This window comes from Chlorocebus sabaeus, chromosome 9 (assembly GCF_047675955.1).
Source record: "Chlorocebus sabaeus isolate Y175 chromosome 9, mChlSab1.0.hap1, whole genome shotgun sequence".
Lineage (NCBI taxonomy): Eukaryota > Metazoa > Chordata > Mammalia > Primates > Cercopithecidae > Chlorocebus > Chlorocebus sabaeus.
Genome location: NC_132912.1, coordinates 71,206,343 through 71,231,984, shown reverse-complemented (window position 1 = coordinate 71,231,984; position 25,642 = coordinate 71,206,343). Strand labels below are relative to the sequence as shown.

At 44.7% G+C, this 25,642-nt stretch overlaps 1 protein-coding gene across 5 annotated transcripts in view; it reads left to right on the top strand.

Moving 5' to 3' along the window:
- Positions 1-18,421, top strand: part of HKDC1 (hexokinase domain containing 1) — a 47,780-nt gene extending 29,359 nt beyond the window's left edge. For 3 of the 5 annotated variants that reach the window (XM_073019081.1, XM_007963226.3, XM_073019080.1), the window contains 8 exons: positions 243-388; positions 486-605; positions 6,540-6,635; positions 6,812-6,911; positions 8,250-8,433; positions 10,478-10,633; positions 16,111-16,344; positions 17,482-18,421. In XM_073019081.1, coding sequence (XP_072875182.1) covers positions 243-388; positions 486-605; positions 6,540-6,635; positions 6,812-6,911; positions 8,250-8,433; positions 10,478-10,633; positions 16,111-16,344; positions 17,482-17,629 — 1,184 coding nt within the window. In that variant the 3' untranslated portion in view covers positions 17,630-18,421. Of the gene's footprint in view, positions 1-242; positions 389-485; positions 606-6,539; positions 6,636-6,811; positions 6,912-8,249; positions 8,434-10,477; positions 10,634-12,423; positions 12,555-16,110; positions 16,345-17,481 lie in introns of all 5 variants that reach the window. The other 2 variants (XR_012093987.1, XM_038009137.2) reach the window with 2 other exon arrangements.
- The last annotated feature ends 7,221 nt before the right edge of the window (positions 18,422-25,642 follow it).

Below are 25,642 nucleotides of genomic sequence, written 5' to 3'. Positions count from 1 at the left end.
GTAGGTGGTGCCTGGGCATTTGCCACAGAAGTGGAGGCCAAGGAAAGCAGCCTGGCCTCACGCAGGCTGAAGATGCCTGCCCAGGGCCCGGGCACTGTGCACGGTGGCCCACACGACTCTCTGGTCTGTGAGGCCCAGAAGTGCAGGCCCTGGGTCTGCTCTGCTCCAGCGTCTCCTCTTCCTCCCAATGCCCCAACACGAGTCCCTGTCATGGAATGCAGCCGCTGCTTTCTCCATCACAGAGAAAGGAAAGTTTCTCGCCCTTGATCTTGGGGGAACCAACTTCCGGGTCCTCCTGGTGAAGATCAGAAGTGGACGGAGGTCAGTGCGAATGTACAACAAGATCTTCGCCATCCCCCTGGAGATCATGCAGGGCACTGGTGAAGAGGTAAGTGCCAGGCAAGGCCTTTGGGCTCCGAGGTGCCAGCCTGCCACCCTGCATCGATGTCCGCCCGGTGTGAATGCCGCTGTCTCTCTCTCTGCAGCTCTTTGACCACATTGTGCAGTGCATCGCCGACTTCCTGGACTACATGGGCCTCAAGGGAGCCTCCCTACCTTTGGGCTTCACGTTCTCATTTCCCTGCAGGCAGATGAGCATTGACAAGGTAAGACAGCCCCACCAGACTCACAGCCAGCCCAGTGGGCTTCCTTCCTCTACTGGGGCCATCTCCAGCTGACTCCCAGCCAGCCTTCATTTTTACAGGGATCTTGGGTTCGGGGCAGCTGGGAACACATGATAGAGAATTTCAACAATTTAATTTTTAATTAATTTATCACGATTTTTTAGATTGACTATTCACAAGAGAATTTAGAGTAGTATACAGTAAAGGGACACATACATAATATTCCTACTAAAAGAGAGGTCGAATCATACTATGGAGAGAGGGAGGAAGAGGTAATGACCAGTGAAGGCCGGTTATAACAATTGGGCAATAATTCGATCCATATCTTTCTGGACAGTCATGTAAACACGGAATTACAATGGGTTTTTATTGTCTGATGAAAGAAAGCTTGCCAGCACATCACAAGAATTGCATTTCTTCCCTCCTTTCCTTTCCTTTCCTTTCCTTTCCTTTCCTTTCCTTTTTCCTTTCCTTTCCTTTCCTTTCCTTTTTCCTTTCCTTTCCTTTCTCCTTTCCTTTCCTTTCCTTTCCTTTCCTTTCCTTTCCTTTCCTTTCCTTTCCTTTCCTTTCCTTTCCTTTCTTTCCTTTCCTTTCCTTTCCTTTCTTTCCTTTCCTTCTTTCTTTCTTTCAAGACAGAGTTGCACTCTTGTCACCCAGGCTGGAGTGCAATGGCATGATCTCAGCTCACTGCAACCTCTGCCTCCTGGGTTCAAGCGATTCTCCTGCCTCAGCTTCCCAAGGTAGCTGGGATTACAGGCACCTGCCACTACCACCAGCTAACTTTTGCATTTTTAGTAGAGACGGGATTTCGCCATGTTGGCCAGGCTAGTCTTGAACTCCTGACCTCAGGTAATTCACCCACCTCAGCCTCTCAAAGTGCTGGGATTACAGGCTTGAGTCACTGTGTCTGGCAATAAATTCATTTATTTTCTAATATTAGTATCTCAGAAGCAATTGATCACATGGCCACTTTAGCCGACACTGAAGAACATCATAGTTTATCATTTTAATCGATAATTCATAACGATAATTCATAAATATGGGAACATTTATCACAAAGTCTTTCTTGTAATTCTAGGGCAAAAACACCCAGGGTTGTCCAGGTGTGGTGGCTCATCTCTGTAATCCTAGCATTTTAGGAGGTTGACATGGAAGAATTGCTTAAGGCCAGGAGTTCAAGACCAGCCTGGGCAACATAGTGAGACCCCGTCACTTAAAAAACAAACAAACAGACCAGGAGCAGTGGCTCACACCTGTAACCCCACCACTTTGGGAGGCCGAGGCAGGTGGATCACGAGGTCAGGAGATGGAGACCATCTTGGCTAACACGGTGAAACCCCGTCTCTACTAAAAATACAAAAAAAATTAGCCGGGTGTGGTAGCGTGCACCTGTAGTCCCAGCTACTTGGGAGGCTGAGGCAGGAGAATGGCGTGAACCAGGGAGGCGGAGCTTGCAGTGAGCCGAGATCGCACCACTGCACTCCATCCAGCCTGGGTGACAGAGCAAGACTCCGTCTCAAAAACAAAACAAAGCAAAACAAAACAAACCATAGCCAGGCATGGTGGCACGTGCCTGTGGTCCCAGTTACTCGAGAGGATGAGGTGGGAGGATCACTTGAGCCCAGGAGATTGAGGTTCCAGTGAGCTATGATCACACCACTGCACTCCAGTTTGGGCAACAGAGACTCCATCTCTATCAAAAACAAAAACAAAAACATACACAACAAGCAGGCCAAGTAGAGAGGCTCATGTCTGTAATCCTAGCACCGTGGGAGGCCAAGGTGGGAGGATCACTTGAGTTCAGGAGTTTGAGACCAGCCTAGGCGATATAGTAAGACCCCACCTCTAAATGTGTGTGTTTGTGTGTGTGTGGTGTGTGTGCGTGTCTGTGTGTAAAAACAAAAAATCACCCAGGCTTAACTTTATGTGTAATGAATAAAGGTTTTTTTCATTAATAAAGGGAAGCTAAGACTCAGATAGGTCAGCAATATGTGTTTTTTGCATGGTTTTTCTGGTAAACTAGCTTGACCAAGAGGTAGAGCTTAGAAGTGGGGACTAGACACTGGGCTGAGCTCTTAGACTCCGCAGAGCTCCAGTGGGTCATGGGGTGTCGGCCTGGTGTTGACGGTGGGCGAGTGAGGCTGGGGCAGAGCTGTCTGTTCTGCAGATGGAGAGAGACAGTTTGCAGCCTCTGCCAGTGCTCACACAGAAAACCTCCGGGCAAGGACATGTCCTTCTTCAGGGGCGTGGGAGCAGGCCCAGATGTGGCTACACAGAGAAGCCCAGTGTCCTTCCTCAGGTCAGGAAACACAGTGGTCAAGAGCACAGACTCTGGGGTCGTGGGCTCCTGTTTTGCAGCCCTGTCTCTACTGTTCCCATCTGAATAACCTTGAGCAGATTATTTAACTTCTCTGAGGCATGGTTTCCCCGTTGGTGAAAATGGAGGAATACGGTGAGGACTAAATGAGCTGGTGTGTGTAAAATGCATAGCATGGTGTCCGGCACGTAGCAGGCACTCAAATCCTAGTATCATCCTTCACTCTCGAGGCAGCATAGGATTGAAATTCAGCCTGGAAAAGGCCGAGAGGAATCCGGTGCTGGTAATGGTGGTGAGGGAGTGCGCGCTGTCACCAGGGCCTGACATCGTGGCGGTGAATTCTCTGCAACCCCTGGCCTCCACTTCACAGACAGACTCACCAGCTTGTGGAGAGGAGCTCTCTGTCTTTCTGATAGACTCTCATCAGCCCAGCTTCCAAGACTGGCATAAAGCAGCATACGGCTTCCTAAATGTATGGGAGAACTCTGGTCAGCTCAGCAGGTCAACCAGAGAGCTCAGGACAACAATAAGGGTAGCATCAAAGACGTACTAAGATTTTGTCCAGGGCCAGGAGCAGTGGCTCACTCCTGTAATCCCAGCACTTTGGGAGGCTGAGGCGGGCAGATCACTTGAGGTTAGGAGTTCGAGACCAGCCTGGCCAGCATGGTGAAACCCCATCTCTACTAAAAATACAAAAATTAGCTGGGCGTGGTGGCGGGTGCCTGTTATCTCAGCTATTTGGGTGGCTGAGGCAGGAGAATCGCTAGCACTCAGGAGGTGGAGGTTGCAGTGAGCCGAGATTACACCACTGCACTCCAGCCTGGGTGACAGAGAAGACGCAGTCTCAAAAAAAGAAAAAAAAAGTTTTTTATTTTTGTACCATTTTCTTATTGTGATAAAATATACATAACATAAATTTCCCACTGTAACTATTTTTTTAAATACACACTTCTGTGGCATGAAGTACATTCACATTTTTGTGCAGCCATCACCACCATCCATCTCTTAAACTTTTTCTTTTCCATCTGAATTTCTGTACCCGTTAAGCACTGATTCCCTCATCCCCCTTCCCCCACCCTTGGCTTCTCTGCTTATTGGCTGTGTGACCTTGGGCAAGTTCTTTAATCTCCCTGTTCCTTGGTTTCCTCATCGGAAAATGATCACAAAAATAGAACTCGTTTTATAGGTGTGTTTCGTGGTTTTATTTTCATGCAATTATATTCAAGGAATATTTTGCTCAGTGAAGGAATGTGGCAGATCCATATAAATGGCCTGGAAGGGTCTGGAAGATACGTTCTTGAATTAGAAAAAGATATTGGAGTAGTTCACACACAGTGTGAATTTATTTACTTAAAAATATGTATAACTTCACCCCTGAAAGAAGAAATGGGGGGAAAAAGAAAAAATGTCCTAATGAGTGGAAAGGAAAAGCTATGGAAGGATTAATATCTGACTAATGGCAGAGGTTACCTCTCAGATTGGGAGGATGGGCATTGAAGGGAACTCTATTCTTGTCAGTAACATTTTAATTTTTTACACTACTAATGCATTCCTGCATTGCTGCTGCCATTAAAAATTAATACACCATCCGGGAGGGTGCCGTGTGCAGCTGTCTGCGGTCCTGACTGGGCGCCAGGACACAGCTACTGCTCCTGACTCAGGACACTGGGCCTTTGGGCCTCTCTCCCAGCAGCTCTGAAGGTGTCGTGAAGACACAGTGAAGAGGGAGGGGAGACCCATGGGCAGCTAGAAGCAAAGACACCCATGGCTGGGGAGAAAAAAAGAGAGACATCAAAAAACAGATTAGTTTTGTGTAACTGCAATTAATAAGAGAGGTTTCCCAGTTGGGAGTGTCTCTCTAATGTTGTACACATACCAACCAGGAAAGGAGCCAGCCAGGGGCCCAGTTTCCCAAGAACTATGGAGGGAAGGAGGGAGACTGGGGTTTGTGGGCTAACGGCCTCAGGGTGAGGTGGCATCCAGTCACGGGGCTGACAGTGCTGCCATCAGATTTTCTGACTGCCTTTTCTGTCCCAGGGCTTCTCCTGGTCTAGACACCCCAGTTTTGCCTGCCTTCACCCCACCCTGGCTTTCTAGGTGATGGAGTCCGGGTCTAGAGTAACTCCTGCCTCAGGCTAACAATATAACTTTGGGCTTCCTTTTGAGAATTAAAAATACTACTTTCAGGCCAGGCACATTGTATCACCCCTGTAATCCTAGCACTTTGGGAGGCTGAGGCTGGAGGATCACTTGAGGTCAGGAGTTTGAGACCAACCTGGCCATCATGGTGAAACATCATCTTTACTAAAAATACAAAAATTAGCCAGGCGTGGTGGTGCATGCCTGTAGTCCCAGCTACTCGGGAGGCTGAGGCAGGAGAATCACTTGAACCCAGGAGGCAGAGGTTGCAGTGAGTTGAGATCATGCCATTACACTCCAGCCTGGGCAACAGAGTGAGAGTTTGTCTTAAAAAACAAACAAACAAACAAACAAAGAACCACTTTCTCAGTATTATAAAAATCATATATGTTACTTTAAGAAAAATTAGAAAATACAGACAAACAAAAAGGAGAGAGGAAAAGTGAGGCATAATTTTGTAAACAGAAAGAACCACTGTTAACCCTTTTGGTGTATATATTATTCCAGTCCTTTCTCCAGGTGTGAGTGTATGTGTGTATGAGTGTAATTTTACAAATAAAAATAGAATAATTCACTATCTGTATTTGTTTGATGTGCTTTCACTTAACAGTGTGTGGACAACATCTTTCTCTCACATCCAATATTCTCATACAGTGTGATTCTTTATGAGTGTATACCATGTCCCATATTGAGGTACAGGACGATAGATCCATACTGTTGGAGTTGTAGGATGCCTCTAGTTTTTCACTGTGAAACATACTTTGATAAACATTTGGTAGCTTTGCCTTTGATCACATCGTAATCTGTTCTTGACTAAGTTAGAAGTAGGATCACAGCCAGACATGGTGGCTCATGCCTGTAATTTCAGCATTTTGGGAGGCCAAGGCAGGTGGATTGCTTGAGGTCAGGAGTTTGAGACCAGCCTGGCTAACATGGTGAAGCCCCATCTCTACTAAAAAATACAAAAATCAGCTGGGCGTGGTGGTGCATGCCTGTAATCCCAGCTACTCGGGAGGCTGAGGCAGGAGAATCGCTTGAACCCGGGAGGTGGAGGTTGTAGTGAGCCGAGATTGCGCCATTGCACTCCAGCCTGGGCAACAAGAGTGAAACTCCATCTCCAAAAAAAAAAAAAAAAAAAAAGAAAGGAAAACAAAAAAAAAGAAGTAGGATCACTGTGATCCTAGGCCTTTATTCTGTGTAATCATGGCCAGGGAACATGATTTGACCCTTAACGAGTATGAATTGCTGCACTGCTTCCACTCAGTGGTAGGCCTTGCCTGAGTGTGGTGCTCTGTGATGCTGCTGTGCCCAGGGTTAGGGCTGTGGAGAGGGAGGCAGAGGCAAAAGCACATGTACTTGACAAGCAGCCAACTATAGTGCCTTGCATCTGTTGGATGTTGAGGTTGTGCAGTAGTCCTAGCAAACTATTGCTCAAATGAATTTCCCCTCCTTTCTTTCAGGGAACACTCATAGGGTGGACCAAAGGTTTCAAGGCCACTGACTGCGAAGGGGAGGACGTGGTGGACATGCTCAGGGAAGCCATCAAGAGGAGAAACGTAGGATGTGGTGTTGAGGCTCATGCCTGCTCTTGCCGCCTTCCCCAGGCCCCTGTGCTCTGCCATCCTCTGCCCAGTTCCTGTGACTCTGGTCTCTGCTGCCTCCTAAGCCTGTTTGGCACATTCAACTCATAGTAGAGCTGGGTTTTTGTTTGTTTGTTTGTTTTGTTTTTTAGGAGTTTGACCTGGACATCGTTGCAGTTGTGAATGATACAGTGGGGACCATGATGACCTGTGGCTATGAAGATCCTAATTGTGAGATTGGCCTGATTGCAGGTAAGTGGTCAGGCATGGCCCATTGGCCTAATCCCACTGGATCCGTTGACGGTTCCCTTTTAACAATGTGAGAGGGTGGGCATTGTCCCGTTATACAGAGGCTCTGCCCAAGGCAGAGATGAAGTTACAATTGCGATTCCAGGTCACCAAGTTCTTTATCCATTAAGAGTCCTAAGCCAAGGTCATCCTTTCTATTGAGGAAGGATAATGACACGGGAAGAAGAGATTTTTAAATTAGGGCCTTGGAGCCGATTGTGATGGGGGGAAGGAGACTACAGTTGGATCCTCTTGACCTGGGGCTGAGGGAGCTATTGTAGATTTTCACTCTGGCTCCAACATGCACCTCTTCTGTTCTCTGAATTCTTCTGCTTCTCAGGATGCACAGGAAGGAGAGGAGCCGGGAAGAAACTTAGAAGAGGGGAAAGGAGTGGCCTGATACAGGGATTTTAGGGGTCTTTGGGAGAAGTCTGGCAGTGAGTAAGGCTGAGGGTAGATTCTAGGGGGATGCTGTCTCTACCAGGGGTAGAATGGGTAGGATTGGAACAGGTGGAGATGGGGATGAAAGGCATTCCAGGTGACAGGCACAGACTAAGTAATGATAGAACCTAGAAAAGTTGTTCCATTTGGTCATCTGGGCTTTCTGGATATAAGCAGCAGGTGGAACAAGGAGGTGGGGATGTACTGAGCTATCTCCCATGCCAGGTGAGAGGTTTCCTCTCACTCTAACTCTTACCTGCTTTGTGAGCTTGGGCAGGTGGCTTATTCTGTCTGACTTGAGTTTCTTCATCTGTGGGAGGGATTGGGCTAGATATAGGAGGGCAAAGAGGTGAGGCCTGTTGATTGACTAAAATACTTGCCTGGACTGCTGTGCTGAGAATAGTTCTGAGGCCAAGTCATGGGCAAGGAAGAAGAGGGTGGCTAACAGATGCCAAGCATTTGTTTATCCAAGACTAGATGATTCCTCATGGTCCCTTCCAGCTCTGACTGCTAATTTTACGACTGCTTGGAAGCTTTGTGTGCCTATGGCTTAACAGTAATGATGATAATGATGATGAAGTCGGCAGCTACCATTTATTGAATGCTTACTATGGAAGGAAACTTAAAAATATCACTTCATAACAAACCCATAAGGCGGGTATTATTTCCTTCTCAGAAATGAAGAAACTGAGCCTGTGAAAGATGAGATGCTTGCCCAAGGTTAGCCAGCTATGACTGTAAAGCTGGAATCACATCCAGTCGTATCTGACTCCAAGCCTAAATTCTTATTTGCTGCACTCTGCTGCCTTTCTAAAACCTGGTGGTGTCTTTGAAGACTAATTCCTTCACAATTCCTTCTAGGAACAGGCAGCAACATGTGCTACATGGAGGACATGAGGAACATCGAGATGGTGGAGGGGGATGAAGGGAAGATGTGCATCAACACAGAGTGGGGAGGATTTGGAGACAATGGCTGCATAGATGACATCCGGACCCGATATGACATGGAGGTGGACGAGGGGTCCTTGAATCCTGGCAAGCAGAGGTGAAGAGGGTGGTTGTGTGCATTTATATGGGTTGTGTAGTGAGCAACACTATGAGACCTAAGGGGGTACCATAGACAGCATAGCTTTGTGTGCTTATTACAGCTGTCGAATGTCAGTGAAATACCTATTGGAACAAAAGAAAAATATTATGACAAGTTTGCAACAGGTAAAAGGGAAAAGTCCCCTTTTTCTAATTACCATAAGGCCCCATAAGGTCTAGTGGTGGTTCTGGAAGTGAGGCAGAGGCTGCCAGCATGTTCATTCACCAAGGGCATGGTGACTCAGTGACCCCTCTTGTGATGGGCTTTTAGAAAGTCTCTTTCAGAAGCCAACATCTTCAGGCCTTCAAGAGCTGGCTACTAAGTTGGTGACCTTCTCTGGGAGTGGGGAAGTGGCCACCTGTGATGGATGAGAGTGCTGGTTCTTGACCATGATGTCATGTCCTATCATGGGTCACAATCACTTGTGAGGTGTATTCCAATGACTAACCACATGAAAAATACTGAAAAGAATGAATGGCTTAAAAAATAAATTAGAGTAGATTTCACTTGCATCCTGTTATTATGAGAGAAAAGGATAGCAGAGATAGAGCTGGCAAGTGATATTAGTCCATTCTCCCGTTGCTATAAAGAACTACCTGAGACTGGGTAATTTATGGAGAAAAGAGGTTTAATTGGCTCACAGTTCCACAGGCTGTACAGGAAGCATGGCTGGGGAGGCCTCAGGAAACTTACTATAATGGCAGACCATGAAGGGGAAGCAGGCACGTCTTACATGGCTGGAGAAAGAGGAAGAAAGAGTGAAGGGGGAGGTGTTACACACTATTAAAACAACCAGATCTTGTGAGAACCCACTCACTATCACCAGAACAACAGGGGGGCAATCCGCCCCCATGATCCAGTCACCTCCCAGCAGGCCCCTCCTCCAATACTGGGGATTGCAATTCAACTTGAGATTTTGGTGGGGACATAAATCCAAACAATATCACATGCTAAAACTTGATTATTAACCCAGGCCCATCCCCTAGAAGAGGAGTTGGCACACGTATTCTGTAAAAGAACAGATAGTAAATGTTTTAGGGTTTGCAGGCCATATGGTCTTTATCAAAACTAAGCTCAATGTCTTAATATAGAAAATAATGGGAAACATAGATTTATTGTTAGGGGTGCTATCCAAGTTGAGAGCTTGAGCAGATGGGAAATGTGAGGGGATGCCTAGGCCATGGACACCTTGGGAACTGTTGAACTGAGAACGTTTTCTAAGAAGAGGCTCAGAAAAGACCGAGACTGGCCCTGCTGGTTTCTCTCCCCTTTGGGACCAATCTTGTAACTGGAAGGCAGGTGAGTTGTGGTAAGCCCAGCTGAAGCAGGGATTGCTCCAAAAAGAAGGGACCTTTCCTCTGAATCCTGAGTTGGGGCATCTGAGTATCATGGCTCTTCCCAAGGGGCAGTTCATTCTAATTAGTGTTGTGTCTGCAGCCACTGAAGGCTCACATTTTTGGACTGAGGTTTTAAGGGGCAGCACCTTTGAACTTGTCTTGAAATCACCATTGTTTGTTTGTTCTGGTGTTAATCCCTTAGACTGATGAGGTCTTGAGCAGTGAAGAGAACCCAAGCCCAGCACATAAATGCTTTCTATTTGACTCTGCAAGCAGTGGGAGTCTGCCTCTGTGTCACTGTTGTTAATGATGATGTGTATCACCATTACACAGCCTGTGCAGAGTGCCTGGTCAGTACGAGGCCCCTTTTCTCTCTTGCTCTCTTGGCCCTCATGGAGCTCACAGCCCAATAGAAAGGAGGAAGGGAATTAATGCTTTTGAGCACCCCTGGTGCATGCAGACAGTTTCAATGTGTTAACTCACAGAGCAGAATCTCCAGTGGAACAGATTTGTAACACAAAGCCAATGAGCATTGGCTTTGGGGCCAAGACCAGGGACTAACTTTTGCTTAGCGCCCATGCGTGGTTCCAAAGCCTGGCCTTCTCACATCATGTGGTCTTCTGCATTGCATGTCTGCCCCAACCTTATCCCTCTTCACCAAACAGATACGAGAAAATGACCAGTGGGATGTACTTGGGGGAGATTGTGCGGCAGATCCTGATCGACCTGACCAAGCAGGGTCTCCTCTTCAGAGGGCAGATTTCAGAGCGTCTCCGGACCAGGGGCATCTTCGAAACCAAGTTCCTGTCCCAGATTGAAAGGTGACCTGTGATCAAGTTCATCATGAGGCTCTGACTGGCGTATACTGTCACTGCACTGGGGTTGGGCCAATTTGAGGTTTAAAAAGAAAAACAGAAAGGCCCTAGCTGGACAAGGGATTGCCTCCTGGGGCTGCTCTTCTCTTTCCAACTGATTCAGGATCACAGCCTCGAGGACCATGTGTATAGCACTCTGGGGCCTGCAGCCCGCCTGGGCCTCAGAATGTTTAGCAGAAATGACTAAGTCCTCCACCAAGCTTCCTAAATAGTTACACAGGAGTTAGGTTAAGGCTAAAAAATAATCCTCTTTTGTTCCTGAAAATATCAACCACATGCTCAACTACAGCTATTTTGATTTTTGCATATTATATTTCCTTTTTAAGGTTTTTTTTTTTTTTTTTTTTTTTTTGGTGACAGGGCTCACTCTGTCACTGAGGCTGGAGTGCAGTGGTGCGATTGCAGCTCATTATAGCCTCTATCTCCAGGGCTCAGGTAATCCTCCCACCTCAGCCTCCTGAGTAGCTGGGACCACAGGTGCACACTACAATGCCCAGCTAATACTTGTATTTTTTGTAGAGATGGGGTTTCCCCATGTTGCCCAGGCTGGTCTCGAACTCCTGACCTCAAGCAATCTGCTCACCTCAGCCTCCCAAAGTGCTAGGATTACAGGTGTGAGCCAGTGCGCCCAGCTCCTTTTAAGTTCTTGAATGCATGCAAACATTTTTCATAATCATAATCATTACATTTATCACTCTGTGTATTGTGTTTTCAGTGTTTGTTCATGAAAATTTTCATTTAAAATTCTGGTTTTTGTTTTTTTAATTATTTTGAGACAAAGTTTCACTTTTGTTGCCTAGGCTGGAGTGCAATGGTGTGATCTCGGCTCACTGCAACCTCTGCCTCCTGGGTTCAAGCGATTCTCCTGCCTCAGCCTCAGCTGGGATAACAGACCTGTGCCACCCGGCCCAGATAATTTTTTGTATTATTTTAGTAGAGATTGGGTTTCACCACGTTGGTCAGGCTGGTCTTGAACTCCTGACCTCAGGTGATCCACCTGCCTTGGCCTCCCAAAGTGTTGGGATTACAGGTGTGAGCCACCATGCCCGGCTATTTTGTTTTTTATTATACAAAGTCTTAAGCATATACAAAAGTGGAAAGAGAGGTAAAGTGAGCTCAATATTTCCATCACCACTTTCAACAATAATAAACTTATGGCCAAACTGGGCTCATCTATACAGTCCTGCTGTCCCCATCCCCAGGCTGGGTTAATTTGAAACAAACCCCACATCTTACATCAGTTCATCTGTAAATATGTCATAATGTATTCTGAAATATAAGGGTTCTTAATAAAACATAACTACAGTACCATTATCACACTTAAAAATCTAATGATAAACCTCAGTCTCACAAAATGTGCTGTTAGTGTTCTTATTTCCTGAATTGCCAAAAATTAATGGTTTTTACAGTTCTTTTGTTTGCATCAGTATCCAGACAAAGTTTACACACTGCATTTAGTTAATATGTTTAAATAATCTCTTTTAATCTATGGGTTTCCTCTCCCTGTCTTGCTTTCCCTTGCCATGTATTTGTTGAAAAAACTGTTGTCTTATCCTATGAGTTTCCTGTATTCTAGATTTTGTGGATTGCAGCATTTAGCATTTTCCTCTGTCTTCTTGTATTTCCCAAAAACACTTAGTTTAGACCCAGGTGCTTAGTTAGATTCAGTAGTTAATTTTGGACAAGAATATTTCTTAGGTGGCATTGAGTTGTCTGTCTGTCTCTCTTTCTTTTAGGATGTTATCAGTCATTGATGCATATTGCCTGGATCTATTATTTCACTAGACATCGTAAATGGTGATGATTCCTGCAGTTATTAGCTGGAATACTTCTAGAAAGAGGAACTTTCCCCTATCAACTCTTTGGTGTAATTATCACTTCGAATGGCTGCATATTATACTATGTTACTGTACTATAATTTACTAAACTTTCCCTTTAGTATAGGATGTCTAGTTTATAATTTATAAATTCCTGTTATTCTGAGTAATCGTAGTTGTTCTTTTAGTACACATAGTCATTTGAATATTGTAAATCATTTCGTCAGTAGTAGAAACATTTGGTTAAAAGAGTATTTTGCCGTGGGTGCAGTATTTTTTTTTTTAAAAAGTAGTTTCAATTTCCATCACCACCAGTTATGTACAAATATGTCAGTTTCACTGCTTTTTGTGCTAGCACTGGATGTTATCTGATGCTTTGTTTTTGGATTTTATCTCCATTTGGGTTCATTCATTTAATTCTCCTGGTCTTTATGGTCAGATGCCCACAAGTGAAAAATCACTTTCCAGTGGGGAAAAAAAGAAAACACATTATACATGAAAGTGGTGTACGTAATGAGGTAAATCAGATGGGCTGTTTAAGGGGCGTTCTTATTGTTTAAGGAGAGGATGGTGGAATCAATAACAGCAGCAGCGATTATATATTTTTGGGGTGTTAACTAGCAAGTGCTCAGCATCCTTCTCCTGTCTAGTCTTCACCCCATCCAATCTGAACAGATGGGTTAAAAATCATCATGTTTGGTGACCAAAGGGATCCTATTTTGCTGTGTAAAACAGCTTCTCTCTCATGAGCAATAGATAAGCAAGTTTACTTATCTTTGCCTTGCTTTTCTTTTTTCCGTAATAAAAGGAAAGTTGTTCCTAGACAAGCGCAAAGTGGTAACACTCTTATACCCCCAGAATTATTTGCTTCTGCTGCACAAGAAGTGTCTGTTTTGAATGTTTTGATTTCTACAGGTTGTTGTTTTGTTTTTTTGTTTTCTGAGACAGGGCCTCACTCTGTTGCCTGGGCTGGAGGGCAGTGGCGCAATCACAGCTCAGTGCATCCTCAACCTCCCGAGTTCAAGTGATCCTCCCACCTCAGCTGCCACCACTGCTTCTCTCCCCTGCTCCCACCCACTGTCAAGTAGCTGGGACTACAGGCACACACCGCTACGCCTAGCTAATTTTTGTGTTTTTTGTAGAGATGGGGTTTCACCATGTTGCCCAGATTGGTCTTGAATTCCTGGGCTCAAGCCATCCACCTGCCTAGACCTCCCAAAGTGGTAGGATTACAGGCATGAGTCACCATGCCCAGCCAGGTTTTGTTTTTTAAAACCTTCCTGGAATAAAAAGAAAATTATCCACCTAGTGCCAATGGGAATTGGTAGGTGCCGTGCTAACTGCAGCCCATTTCAAAGCAGTTTGTCAAATGGATGGGACAGTGTTCTCAGGGGGAAGGTCCCTGAATTTACAGTCTTAGAGCTTGAGTTTTAAGATTTATCCCCACTACTTAACCTGTTTATGCTGCATGAGCTGAGGCAGGTTGTTTCACCTCTTTGAATTCCAGTTTCCTGCTTCATAACAGAAATTATTGCCCTGTTGCTTAACTCCCAGGATTGCTCTGAGGATCAGGAAGGGAATGTACTTGAACTAAGTAAGCTGTGAAAGGCTGGACCCAGGAAGGAATTGCAGGCTTTCTCTTTAGACACACCAGTTAAAAAACCTTTTTTTCTTACTATACAAATGTTATTCATTCATTTTAGAGAATCTAAAAAATACAGATAAGCAAAAGAAGAAAAATAAAGATTAAGCTAGGTGTGGTGGCTCACGCCTGTAATCCCAGCACTTTGGGAGGCCAAGGCAGGCAGATCACCTGAGGTCAGGAGTTCAAGACCAGGCTGGCCAACATGGTGAAACTCTGTCTGTACTAAAAATACAAATATTAGCTGGGCATGGTGGTGGGGCTATAATCCCAGCTACTTGGGAAGCTGAGGCAGGAGAATCACTTGAACCCAGGAGGCGTAGGTTGCGGTGAGCTGAGATCATTGCACTCCAGCCTGGGCAACAAGAGCGAAATTCAGTCTCAAAAAAAAAAAAAAAAAAAAAAAAAAAAAAAGGAATTACCTGTAATCCTCCCAATGTCTGAATAGATTTCCTTATATGTATGTGGGGGTGTGTGTGTCTTTTTTTTTTTTTTTTGAGGCGGAGTCTCACTCTGTCTCCTGGGCTGGAGTGCAGTGGCTGGATCTCAGCTCACTGCAAGCTCCGCCTCCCAGGTTCACGCCATTCTCCTGCCTCAGCCTCCCGAGTAGTTGGGATTACAGGCGCCTGCCAACTCACCCGGCTAGTTTTTTGTATTTTTAGTAGAGACGGGGGTTCACCGTGTTAGCCAGGATGGTCTCGATCTCCTGACCTCGTGATCCACCCGTCTCGGCCTCCCAAAGTGCTGGGATTACAGGCTTGAGCCACTGCGCCCGGCCGTGTATCTTTTTTTATCTTGGCAAGGGCAAACATTAAAATAAAAAACCAACATTATACCGTGCATAGTATTTTATAATCCATTTTTTCACTATGTCATTATGTCATGAAGATTTTCCATGGCATCATCTTTTTTTGTTTGTTTTAGAGATGGGGTCTTGGGGTCTTGTTATGTAGCCCAGACTGGTCTCAAATTCCTGGCCTAAAGTGATTCTCCTGCCTCAGCCTCCCAAAGTGCTGGGATTTCAGGTGTAAGCCACTGTGTTGGCTACAAACTCATCTTTAAGATCTATGAAGAATTCTACTGTTTGGCTACACCACCGTTTACCTGCTGAATCCCCTGTATGGTCATACAGGTTGTTTCTCAATTGTCTTTCTTGATAACACTCCTCTTCTCTAATTATTACCTGAGACAGTCAAGGATACAACTTCACATCGCTTAGCGTGGGAGTCAGGGCTCCGTTTAAGTACCATTAGTTCACTGTGAGATGACCGGGGTCTAGACTTGAAGTCAGCCTGCCCCATGATGGGTGTTTTGTTGCATGTGTTTACAGTCCTACCTGGTTCCGATTCTCTAAGGTTCTGATTGTATTTTGTATATTCATGTATTCACTTGCTTATTGAATGTACCCTGCTGGCTACTACCGAAAACACAGTCTTACTGTCAAAGAGCAGAGAAATCAGAAAAAGGGAAGAAAATGCAGAGAATTAGAAAAAGTTAAATAGAAGGAAAGTTGGCCTCCAATTGAAGGGGGCCAGCGTATGAGAGTTGGCACGATTTGTGGCAAAGTGTGAGAGGTGGTGTGAAAAGGGTTGAGTTTGAGCCCCTGCTCTCTAACGAGAGGGCACAGCCCTAGCAGGCTGAGCCACAGCCTCCCCTTCTGAAAAACGGGTACCTGGTGTGTTGGTTGCTGCAGCTCATGTGGCTTCTAGTGAGATCATAGATAAGAACATGCTGAACACCAGAGGCATTCACACTTTATTTTTTAAAGTTGATGGAACTTCCAGGGGTGGTGGACCTTCTTGAGTCTCGACTCCTGAGCCTTTCTGCTCCAGCCTAGCCATTGCCTGGGTCAATTTCTCCCCACTCCTGCAAGGGCATCTAAGAATGGGAAGGCTGTGGGTTACATTGACCACATCCCAGGGTGCTGGGAAGGAGGTCCTGACTCCCTGCTGTATTGCCTGCAGCGATCGGCTGGCCCTCCTCCAGGTCAGGACGATTCTGCAGCAGCTGGGCCTGGACAGCACATGTGAGGACAGCATCGTGGTGAAGGAGGTGTGCGGAGCTGTGTCCCGGAGGGCGGCCCAGCTCTGTGGTGCTGGCCTGGCCGCTATAGTGGAAAAAAGGAGAGAAGACCAGGGGCTGGAGCACCTGAGGATCACTGTGGGTGTGGATGGCACCCTGTACAAGCTGCACCCTCAGTGAGTGCCCACGAGAGGCGTGGCGGGTGGGGCAGCAGAGGTGCTGGCAGCCAAGTGTGGACTTGGCATAGCCTCCTCAGCCGTGGCATGGGAAGATGCATCCCCATCCTTTTATGGGAAAGGAGTGCTGTGTGGTCAAGCCACCTATTCCATCTGACAGACAAGGTGTGAGCCCTGGTGCCTCTGCTACCTGGTAATACGGTGTGGGAATGTTAGCTGGTGTCTCTAAACCCCAGGTTCCTGATCCACAAAAGGCCAGCACTAATAATCCCTACCACATAGGGCTAAATGTGTGAGGTTGAAATGAGTTAGCACATGTAAAGTGTTTCACACAGAGCTCAAGAAATGTAAGCTGGCTGAGTGCAGTGGCTCATGCCTGTAATGGCAGAGACAGGAGAATCCCTTGAGCCCAGGAGTTTGAGACCAGCCTGGGCAACACAGGGAGACTCCATCTCCACAAACATAAATAAATAAAATACAGGCCAGGCGCGGTGGCTCAAACCTGTAATCCCAGCACTTTGGGAGGCCGAGACGGGCGGATCACGAGGTCAGGAGATCGAGACCATCCTGGCTAACACAGTGAACCCCCGTCTCTACTAAAAAATACAAAAAACTAGCCAGGCAAGGTGGCGGGCACCTGTAATCCCAGCTACTCGGGAGGCTGAGGCAGGAGAATGGCGTGAACCCGGGTGGCAGAGCTTGTAGTGAGCTGAGATCCGGTCATTGCACTCCAGCCTGGGTGACAGAGCGAGACTCCGTCTCAAAAAATAAATAAATAAATAAATAAATAAATAAATAAATAAATAAATAAAATAAAATACAAAATGAACAAAAATTACAAATACTAGCTGGGCATGATGGTGCATACCTGTAGTCCCAGCTACATGAGAGGCTGAGCTGGGGGGCTTGAGCCTGGGAACTCGAGACTACAGTGGGCTGTGATGGCACAACTGCACTCTACACCCTGGACAACAGAGTAAGACCATGTCTAAAAAAAAAAAAAATTAGAAGAAGCAGCTGTTTAGAGCCTTGAAAAGAAACCAAAGGGAAGAAGCTAAAGAAATTAGATTATGATCATTTATAAACGTGCTGATTCTACATGGAAGGGCTGATGATGTTTCTTTCTCTTTTTCATAGCTTTTCTAGAATATTGCAGGAAACTGTGAAGGAACTAGCCCCTCGATGTGATGTGACATTCATGCTGTCAGAAGATGGCAGTGGAAAAGGGGCAGCACTGATCACTGCTGTGGCCAAGAGGTTACAGCAGGCACAGAAGGAGAACTAGGAATCCCTGGGACTGGATCTGATGCATCTTGGATACTGACCAGCATTTCCTCTGGCAGATCAGTTGGTCAGAGACCAATGGGCACCCTCCTGGCTGACTTCACCTTCTGGATGGCCGAAAGAGAACCCCAGGTTCTCGGGTACTCTTAGTATCTTGTTATTGGATTTGCAGTGATGTTACGTGACATTTCTATTTGGTATATTTGGGCCAAAATGGGTCAACTTGTGAAATCAAAATGTCTATCCTGAGAGATCCCCTTTCAACACATTTTTCAGTTGAGGATTGAGCCGTCAGTTCTCTGTGGTTTTCAGTCCTGTGGCTGCTGGACTTGGAAATATATAGAATCTGCCCATGTGACTGGCAGGCTGTTTCCCCATTGGGATGCTTAAGTCATCTCTTATAGGGGATTGGGCCCTATACTTGTGGATGAACACTGGAGGGCAAGAGGAACTAATGTTATGAACTAGGGGGATCTCATCTAACTTGTCCTTAACTTGCCATGTTGACTTCAAACCTGATGACAGAACAAAGACTTTGAAGTATCCAGCCCCGGGGTGCAGAGAGGTTGATTGCCAGGGAGCCCTGCAGGAATCTTTGCATGCTTAAAGCAAGTTATGTCAGCATCCTGATTTTGTTCCTTATTAAGTGTGTGCCATGAGGTGGGGTGCTGTCTGGGGCATCTGTTTTTCATTTTGCATGTGGTTTGTGTTGCAGCTGTTGATAGTTGTTTTAAGGATTGTTAGGTATATGAAATCCAGTAAATTAATAAAAAATTTTTGATTTTCCAATAAACTTTGCATGAGGTGCTGATATTTCTTCTGGGAGGCTTATTTGGTAACACCATGCCTTGTTGATGGAATAAGGGATGCAGAGTCAGAAGCAGCTTGAGCATTTTTCTCAAGTCCAAACTTCCTACCAACAGGGGGAAATATATGGAATATCTTCTAAAATATCCTTAACAGATTATCCAGATTCTTTGGAATATTTCCAGTAACTGAGCATTTCCCACATGATCTACAGCTCTTGCTTTTGAACAGCTGGAGTTGACTGGAAGTCCCTCTGACTTCTGAGCTTGGTTCCTCCCATACACCCCACTGATCTCCATTCTACCCTGCAGAACTATGTGGAATTGGCCTATCCCTGACCATTTCTCCAGTGGACTTCCTCTCTCTCTCCTCTCTTCCCCACTTTACCTGAACTGCCTGTGCCTTTCTGTTTTGCACATAGTTATCTGTATGAGTTTTACATCTGGCCAGATAGATTGTAAACTCTTTGTCAAACACATTCTTGTATTGCTCTAGTGAACCTAGCACTGTGCCATTCCTATCAAATACTTACTTGTGGGAGGCATGATTGAAAAAATAGAACTTTTCAAGAAATTTTCTTCAGAAAAAGTATAGACTGGGTATGGTGGCTTACACCTGTAATCTCAGCTCTTTGGGAGGCCAAGTCAGGAAGATTGCTTGAGGCCAGGAGTTCAAGATCAGCTTGGGCAACATATCAAGACCCTCATCTGTTAAAAAAAAAAAAAAAAATTGTTTTAATTAGTTGAATGTGGTGGTGCACACCTGCAGTCCCAGTCACTCAGGAGGCTGAGGTGGGGTGTATCTCTCGAGTCTAGGTTCCAGGTTACAATGAGCTATGACTGCACCACTGCACTCCAGCCTGGGCAACAGAATGAGACCCTGCTTCTTTAAAAAAAAAAAAAAAAAAAAAAGAGAGAGAGAAAGAGAAAGAAAGGAAAGAAAGAAAAAGAAAGGAAAGAAAGAAAGAGAAAGAAAGAAAGAAAGAAAGAAAGAAAGAAAGAAAGAAAGAAAGAAAGAAAGAAAGAAAGAAAGAAAAGAGAAAGAGAAAGAAAAGAAAGGAAGAAAGGAAGAAAGGAAGGAAGGAAGGAAGGAAAGAAATTGTCAACTATTGTTATTGTCATGGGAAACAAACTGAAAAGAATAATCCAGAGTGATTTTATTTTTATTTATTTGCTTAGTTACATACTTAATTATGACAACTCCACAGTGTTCTTACTGTCTCTTCAAAAGATTATGGCTTTGGCTGGGCATGGTGGCTCATGCCTGTAATTCTAGCATTTTGGGTGGCCAAGGCAGGCAGATGACCAGAGTTCAGGAGTTCGAGACCAGCCTGGCCAGCATGGTGAAATGCTGTCTCTACTAAAAATACAAAATATTGTAAAAATACAAAAAAAAAAAAAAAAAAAAATAGCCGGGCATGGTGGTGCATGCCTGTGATCCCAGCTACTTGGGAGGCTGAGCCAGGAGAATCACTTGAACCTGGGAGGTAGAGGTTGCAGTGAGCTGAGATCGAGCTACTGCACTCCAGTCTGGGTGACAGAATGAGACTCCATCTCAAAAAAAAAAAAAAAAAAAATGGTTTTGGAGTCCAGCTCTAAGTGTCACCATTTGCTGAAGCAGGATGTCCAGATGGAGTGAAGGGGGATGGGATGAGTCTAAAGACCGAGAGAGAGGGGCCAGCTAGGGCTTGGGGTAATGAGGGAGCTGAGGATTCCTTGGGACATATTTTTTATACTTTCTTTTTTGTTGTTTTTTGAGACAAGGTCTCACTCTGTCACCCAGGTTGGAGCATGGTGGCGCAATCACGAATCACTGCAACCTTGACCTCCTGGGCTCAAGGCATTCTCGCATCTCAGCTTCCCAAGCAGCTGGGACCGCAGGCACATGCCACCATGCCAGCTAATTTTTAAATTTTTTGTAGAGACAGGAGTCTCACTATGTTGCCCTGACTTGTCTCAAACTCCTGGCCTCAAGTGATCCTCCTGCTTTGGCCTTCCAAAGTGCTGAGATATATAGTCGTGAGTCACCGTGTCTGGTCCATACTTTCAATACAAATGTATGGTGGTACTGCTGTGAACAGGTCCTAGATTTATCAAAATTATCTCTTTTTTATTTAATGGTTATATCTCTTTAGATAAATGTCATATGAATTTTTTAAATGTATCTTTTTATATTTTGAAGTTATGCCTCTTTGGAGAAATGTTTCACCTTATTAGGTTTCATCTTAATCAATTGAAAACCTTGCTGTCCTTATTCTCTTTCCCCAGTTCTCCCATTTTATGGTAAGACATCCTCAGCTTCCAGTCCCTCTTTCCCCTGGTTCTGCCAGGGATCTTTCTGTTTGCTGTCTTTCCCGGACAAGTGATCTGACCCGTAGATTCAGATTGTTGTGCCACTAAGTTCTCCCATGACCTGGTCTCTCAGCACATGTTTGGCAGGTTAGGGGAGGTCACCCAGTCCCTTCTCACCCAGCCCTGGTCTCTTACAAGAAAAAGGAGCCCCAAGGTATCTAGGCAACCTTGCACATTCTGACTAATTGATCGCATCATAGAATCCTTGAACAAGAACCAGAACTCCAGAGAGGGCAGACATCTATCTTGCTGTGTTTGGACAGGCCAGCCCCTGAAACATCTTGGGCAATGGAGGGTCAACTTCTCAAAGTTTAATAGGCAAGACCAGCAACCATGCAACAAGGTAAACTGTCCTCATGAGAACTCCAAAGACTTTATTTTTCTCTCTCTTTCTTCAAGGCGGGGCCTCGCTATGTTATCCAGGCTACTCTCAAACTCTTGGGCTCAAACAATCCCCCCACCTTAACCTCCCCAGCAGCTGGGACTACAGGCACACTCCACTGCACCTAGCTGACTTTTCCTTCTAAGCATCTTTGGCTGGGCACAGTGGCTCATGCCTGTAAACCCTGCACTTTGGGAGGCCGAGGTGGGTAGATCACTGGAGGTCAGGAGTTCGAGACCAGCCTGGCCAACATGGTGAAACCTCATCTCTACTAAAAATACAAAAACTTAGCCAGGCATGGTGGCAGGTGCCTGTAATCCCAGCTACTTGGGAGGCTGAAGCAGGAGAATCACTTGAACCCAGGAGGTGGAGGTTGCAGTGAGCCAAGGTGACACTGCACTCCAGCCTGGGTGCAGAGCGAGTCTGTCTAAAAAAAAAAAAAAAAAAGGAAGAGAGAGCGCATCTTTATCTTCATTTTCTAGCCTTAAGTGTTACTTTCTCCCAGTAACATTTTGCCCAGAAAGAGTTGATGAATGTAGATTTAAGAATAAGATTTTCCCCATGATGCTGCCTTTCCCAAACAAGTGAGTTCATTCTCATTTGTCTTTCTTCAGAAATCTTTTATCTATCTTTCTCCCATTAGCTGGAATGGGTGCTCCATGAGAATAAAGACTTAGGTTTCATTTTTCCTATTGTCCCCAGAGCCTACCATACTGGCTGGTATTGAGTAGCAATTGAACAGTTTTCTGAATGAATGACTGAATGCTCAAATAAGCACATGAATTAATTATCACTTTCCTTTGAATCTCTCCATTCTCTTTCCTCACCCAATGGGGCTCAATCCTTATACACCGAAGATATTCTATAAATGATGATTCAATGAATGCCAAGCCCTGTTCTATGCACTGAAGACCAAAAGAAATAAAAGACCTCATTCCTGCTCTGTAAGAATTCATAGGCTAGTGAGGAAAGAAAGATCTATAAATATCTGTAATACAACATGGTAAACAGGAGCAAGGTGATGACAGTTCCTGACCATTTCCTATATCCTTTAGATCAGGAATGCTCAACCTTTGTGCACGTGTATGTGTGTGTGTGCACGTACTATGTACCCCTTGGACAATCATGTGAAACCTTATATTCTTGATCAGAATAACGTTTTTAAATGCATAAAATACATAGGATTACAAGGGAAATTAATAGTGTGAACTACATTTATTAAAATGTTAAAGTGGCACTATGGTAATACATGCGTGTGTTTATTAATGCATTATGTAGCAAGATCCAGCAGGAACCTAATAACAATGACAATTTTGAAGTTCCTTTTTTTTTTTTTTTTTTTGAGATGGAGTCTCTCTGTCGCCTAGGCTGGAGTGCAGTGGCACGATCTCGGCTCACTGCAAGCTCCGCCTCCCAGGTTCACACCATTCTCCTGCCTCAAACCTCCCAAGTAGCTGGGACTACAGGCGCCTGCCACCACGCCTGGCTAATTTTTTGTATTTTTAGTAGAGATGGGGTTTCACCATGTTAGCCAGGATGGTCTTGATCTCCTGACCTCATGAGCCACCTGCCTCGGCCTCCCAAAGTGCTGGGATTATAGGCATGAGCCATCACACCCAGCCTGACAATTTTGAAGTCCTAATGAGTATAAATACTACTTTGAGACATTTGCAACAACAGCATAGATATGAATATATCTGTGATTTCTCTTTCTTTTTTCTTTTATTTTTTTGAGATGGAGTCTTGCTCTGTTGCCCAGGCTAGAGTACAGTGGCGCAATCTCAGCTCACTGAAACCTCCACCCCCTGGGTTCAAGTGATTCTCCTGCCTTAGCTTCCCAAGTAGCTGGGATTACAGGCACCTGCCACCACGCCCAGCTAACTTTTGTGTTTTTGGTAGAGACAGGGTTTTACCATGTTGGCCAAGCTGGTCTCAAACTTCTGGCCTCAGGTGATCCTCCTGCCTTGGCCTCCAAAAGTGCTGGGATTACAGGCGTGAACCACTGCGCCTGACCCGATATATTTGTGATTTCCACTGGAGACGAAGTCACAGATGCTGCTAGCACTGGTGGGTTTGTTGCCCACATTCATAATTAAAGGAAATGTTAAATTTCAGTTAGAGACTATCAGATATTCATTTGTATTTTTTTCCCACAGAAGCTTATGGATATCACCTTCTACCTTAAGGCTCTCTGGTGCCCAGGTTATTAATCTCTGATCAAAATGTTCTAATGGAGCTGGCACTTATTTAGAGACAGATCTTAGATGGCAGATCTAAGCAATTTTAGCATTTCTTGTAGTACAGCACCGATGGTAGTAAATTCACTCAACTTTTGTTTATATGAAAATGTCTTTTTACTCCTCCTTTTTAAAGAGTACACAATACACAGTTTTAGTTTGGTAGTTTTTTCCTCCAGTATTTTAAGAATGTCATTTCATTTTCTTCTGGCTTCCATAATTTATTTTGGGAAGTCAGTTGTAATTCTCATTACTATTTTTCTGAAAGTTTTTTTTTTTTTTTCCTTTCTGGCTGTTTGCAAGGGTTTCTCTTTCTCTTTAGTTTTCAACAGTTGTTTAACTATAATGTGCTTGGATGTGTTTTTGTTTTAGTGTGTGTGTGTCTTTTTCTTTTTTTTAATTTATCCTGCTTGGGCTTTGCTAAGATCTTCTTGAATCTGTGGGTTAATATCTTTCACTGTTTTTTTTTTTGAAAATTCTTATTTTACGACTCATTATTTCTCCTCTTTCCTTCTGAAATTCCAATGTGCAAACATTAGAGCATTTTATCTTGTCTTACATCTCTCTCAAGTTCTGTTCCAGTTTTTTTGCTATTATTTTTTTCTCTGTGCTTCAGTTTGCATAATTTGTTTTCTTTCTTTTTTACTTTTTTTTTTTTTTTTTTTTTGAGATGGAGTCTTACTCTGTCAGCCAGGCTGGAGTACATTGGTGCAATCTCAACTCACTGAAATCTCTGCCTCTTGGGTTCAAGCAATTCTCCTGCCTCAGCCTCCCAAGTAGCTGGGTTATAGGTGCCCGCCACCATGCTCAGCTAACTTCTGTATTTTTATTTTTATTTATTTATTTATTTGTTTTGAGATAGAGTCTCACTCTGTAATACAGGCTGGAGTGCAGTGGTGTGATCTTAGCTCACTGCAAGCTCCACATCCGGGGTTCACACCATTCTCCTGCCTCAGACTCCCAAGTAGCTGGGACTACAGGCACCCGCCACCAGGCCTGGCTAATTTTTTTGTAGTTTTAGTAGAGACAGGGTTTCACCATGTCAGCCAGGATGGTCTCGATTTCCTCACCTCATGATCCACCTGCCTGGGCCTCCCAAAGTGCTTGGATTACAGGTATGAGCCACCGCGTCCAGCCTAACTTTTGTATTTTTAGTAGAGATGGGGTTTCACCATGTTGGCCAGGCTGGTCTCGAACTCCTGACCTCAGGTGATCCTCCTGCCTCAGCCTCCCAAAGTGCTGGGATTACAGGAATGAGCCACTGTGCCCAGACAGTTTGCATAATCTCTAATAACTAGTCTTCAAGTTCAGTGATAGATATTTTTTCTGCTGTGGCCAACCTGCTCTTAAGGCTAGCCAATGAATTCTTAATTTAACACATCATATTTTTCAATTGTAGAATATCCATGTTCTTTTTTAGAGATTTAATTTCTCTATTGACATTCTTTATCTTTTCATCCATTTTGTCTAACTTTTATTTTTCTTTAACATAGTTACAAAAAAGCATCTTAAAGTCCTTGTCTGCTAATTCCAGCATGTGGGTTACCTGTAGGACTGTTTCTCTTGTCTATTTTTTCTCTTGCTTATGGGTCACATTTTTCTACTTGTTTGCATATATTATATATTTTTAATATTATGCATAAATAGCCATAAAGTCTGATGTAGATATTATTTTTCACCAGAGAGAGAACACTCTTTCTTCTCTCAGGCAACTAAGGTGATGAACTGATCACTTTGATCCAGTCTGATATTGAGCTGGATCAGTTCACTTTTCATTTCAAATATCAGCTGAGCATGGTGGCTCATACCTGTCATCCCAGCACTTTGGTAGGCTGAGGCAGGATGATCACTTGAGCTCAGGAGTTCAAGACCAACCTGGGCAACATAGTGAGACCTCATCTGTATTTTTTTAGTTTTTCAAATTTTAATTAAAAAAATGGTTTCGGCCAGGCGCAGTGGCTCACGTTTGTAATCCCAGCACTTTAGGAGGTCAAAGCAGGCAGATCACCTGAGGTCAGGAGTTTGAGACCAGCCTGGCCAACATGGTGAAACCCCATCTCTACTAAAAATACAAAAAGTACCTGGGCATGGTGGCACACACCTGTAATTCCAGCTACTTGGGAAGCTGAGGCAGGAGAATTGCTTGAACTCAGGAGGCAGAGGTTGCTGGGAGCTGAGACGGTACCACTGCACTCCAGCCTGGGTGACAGCAAAACTCTGTCTCAAAAAAAAAAAAA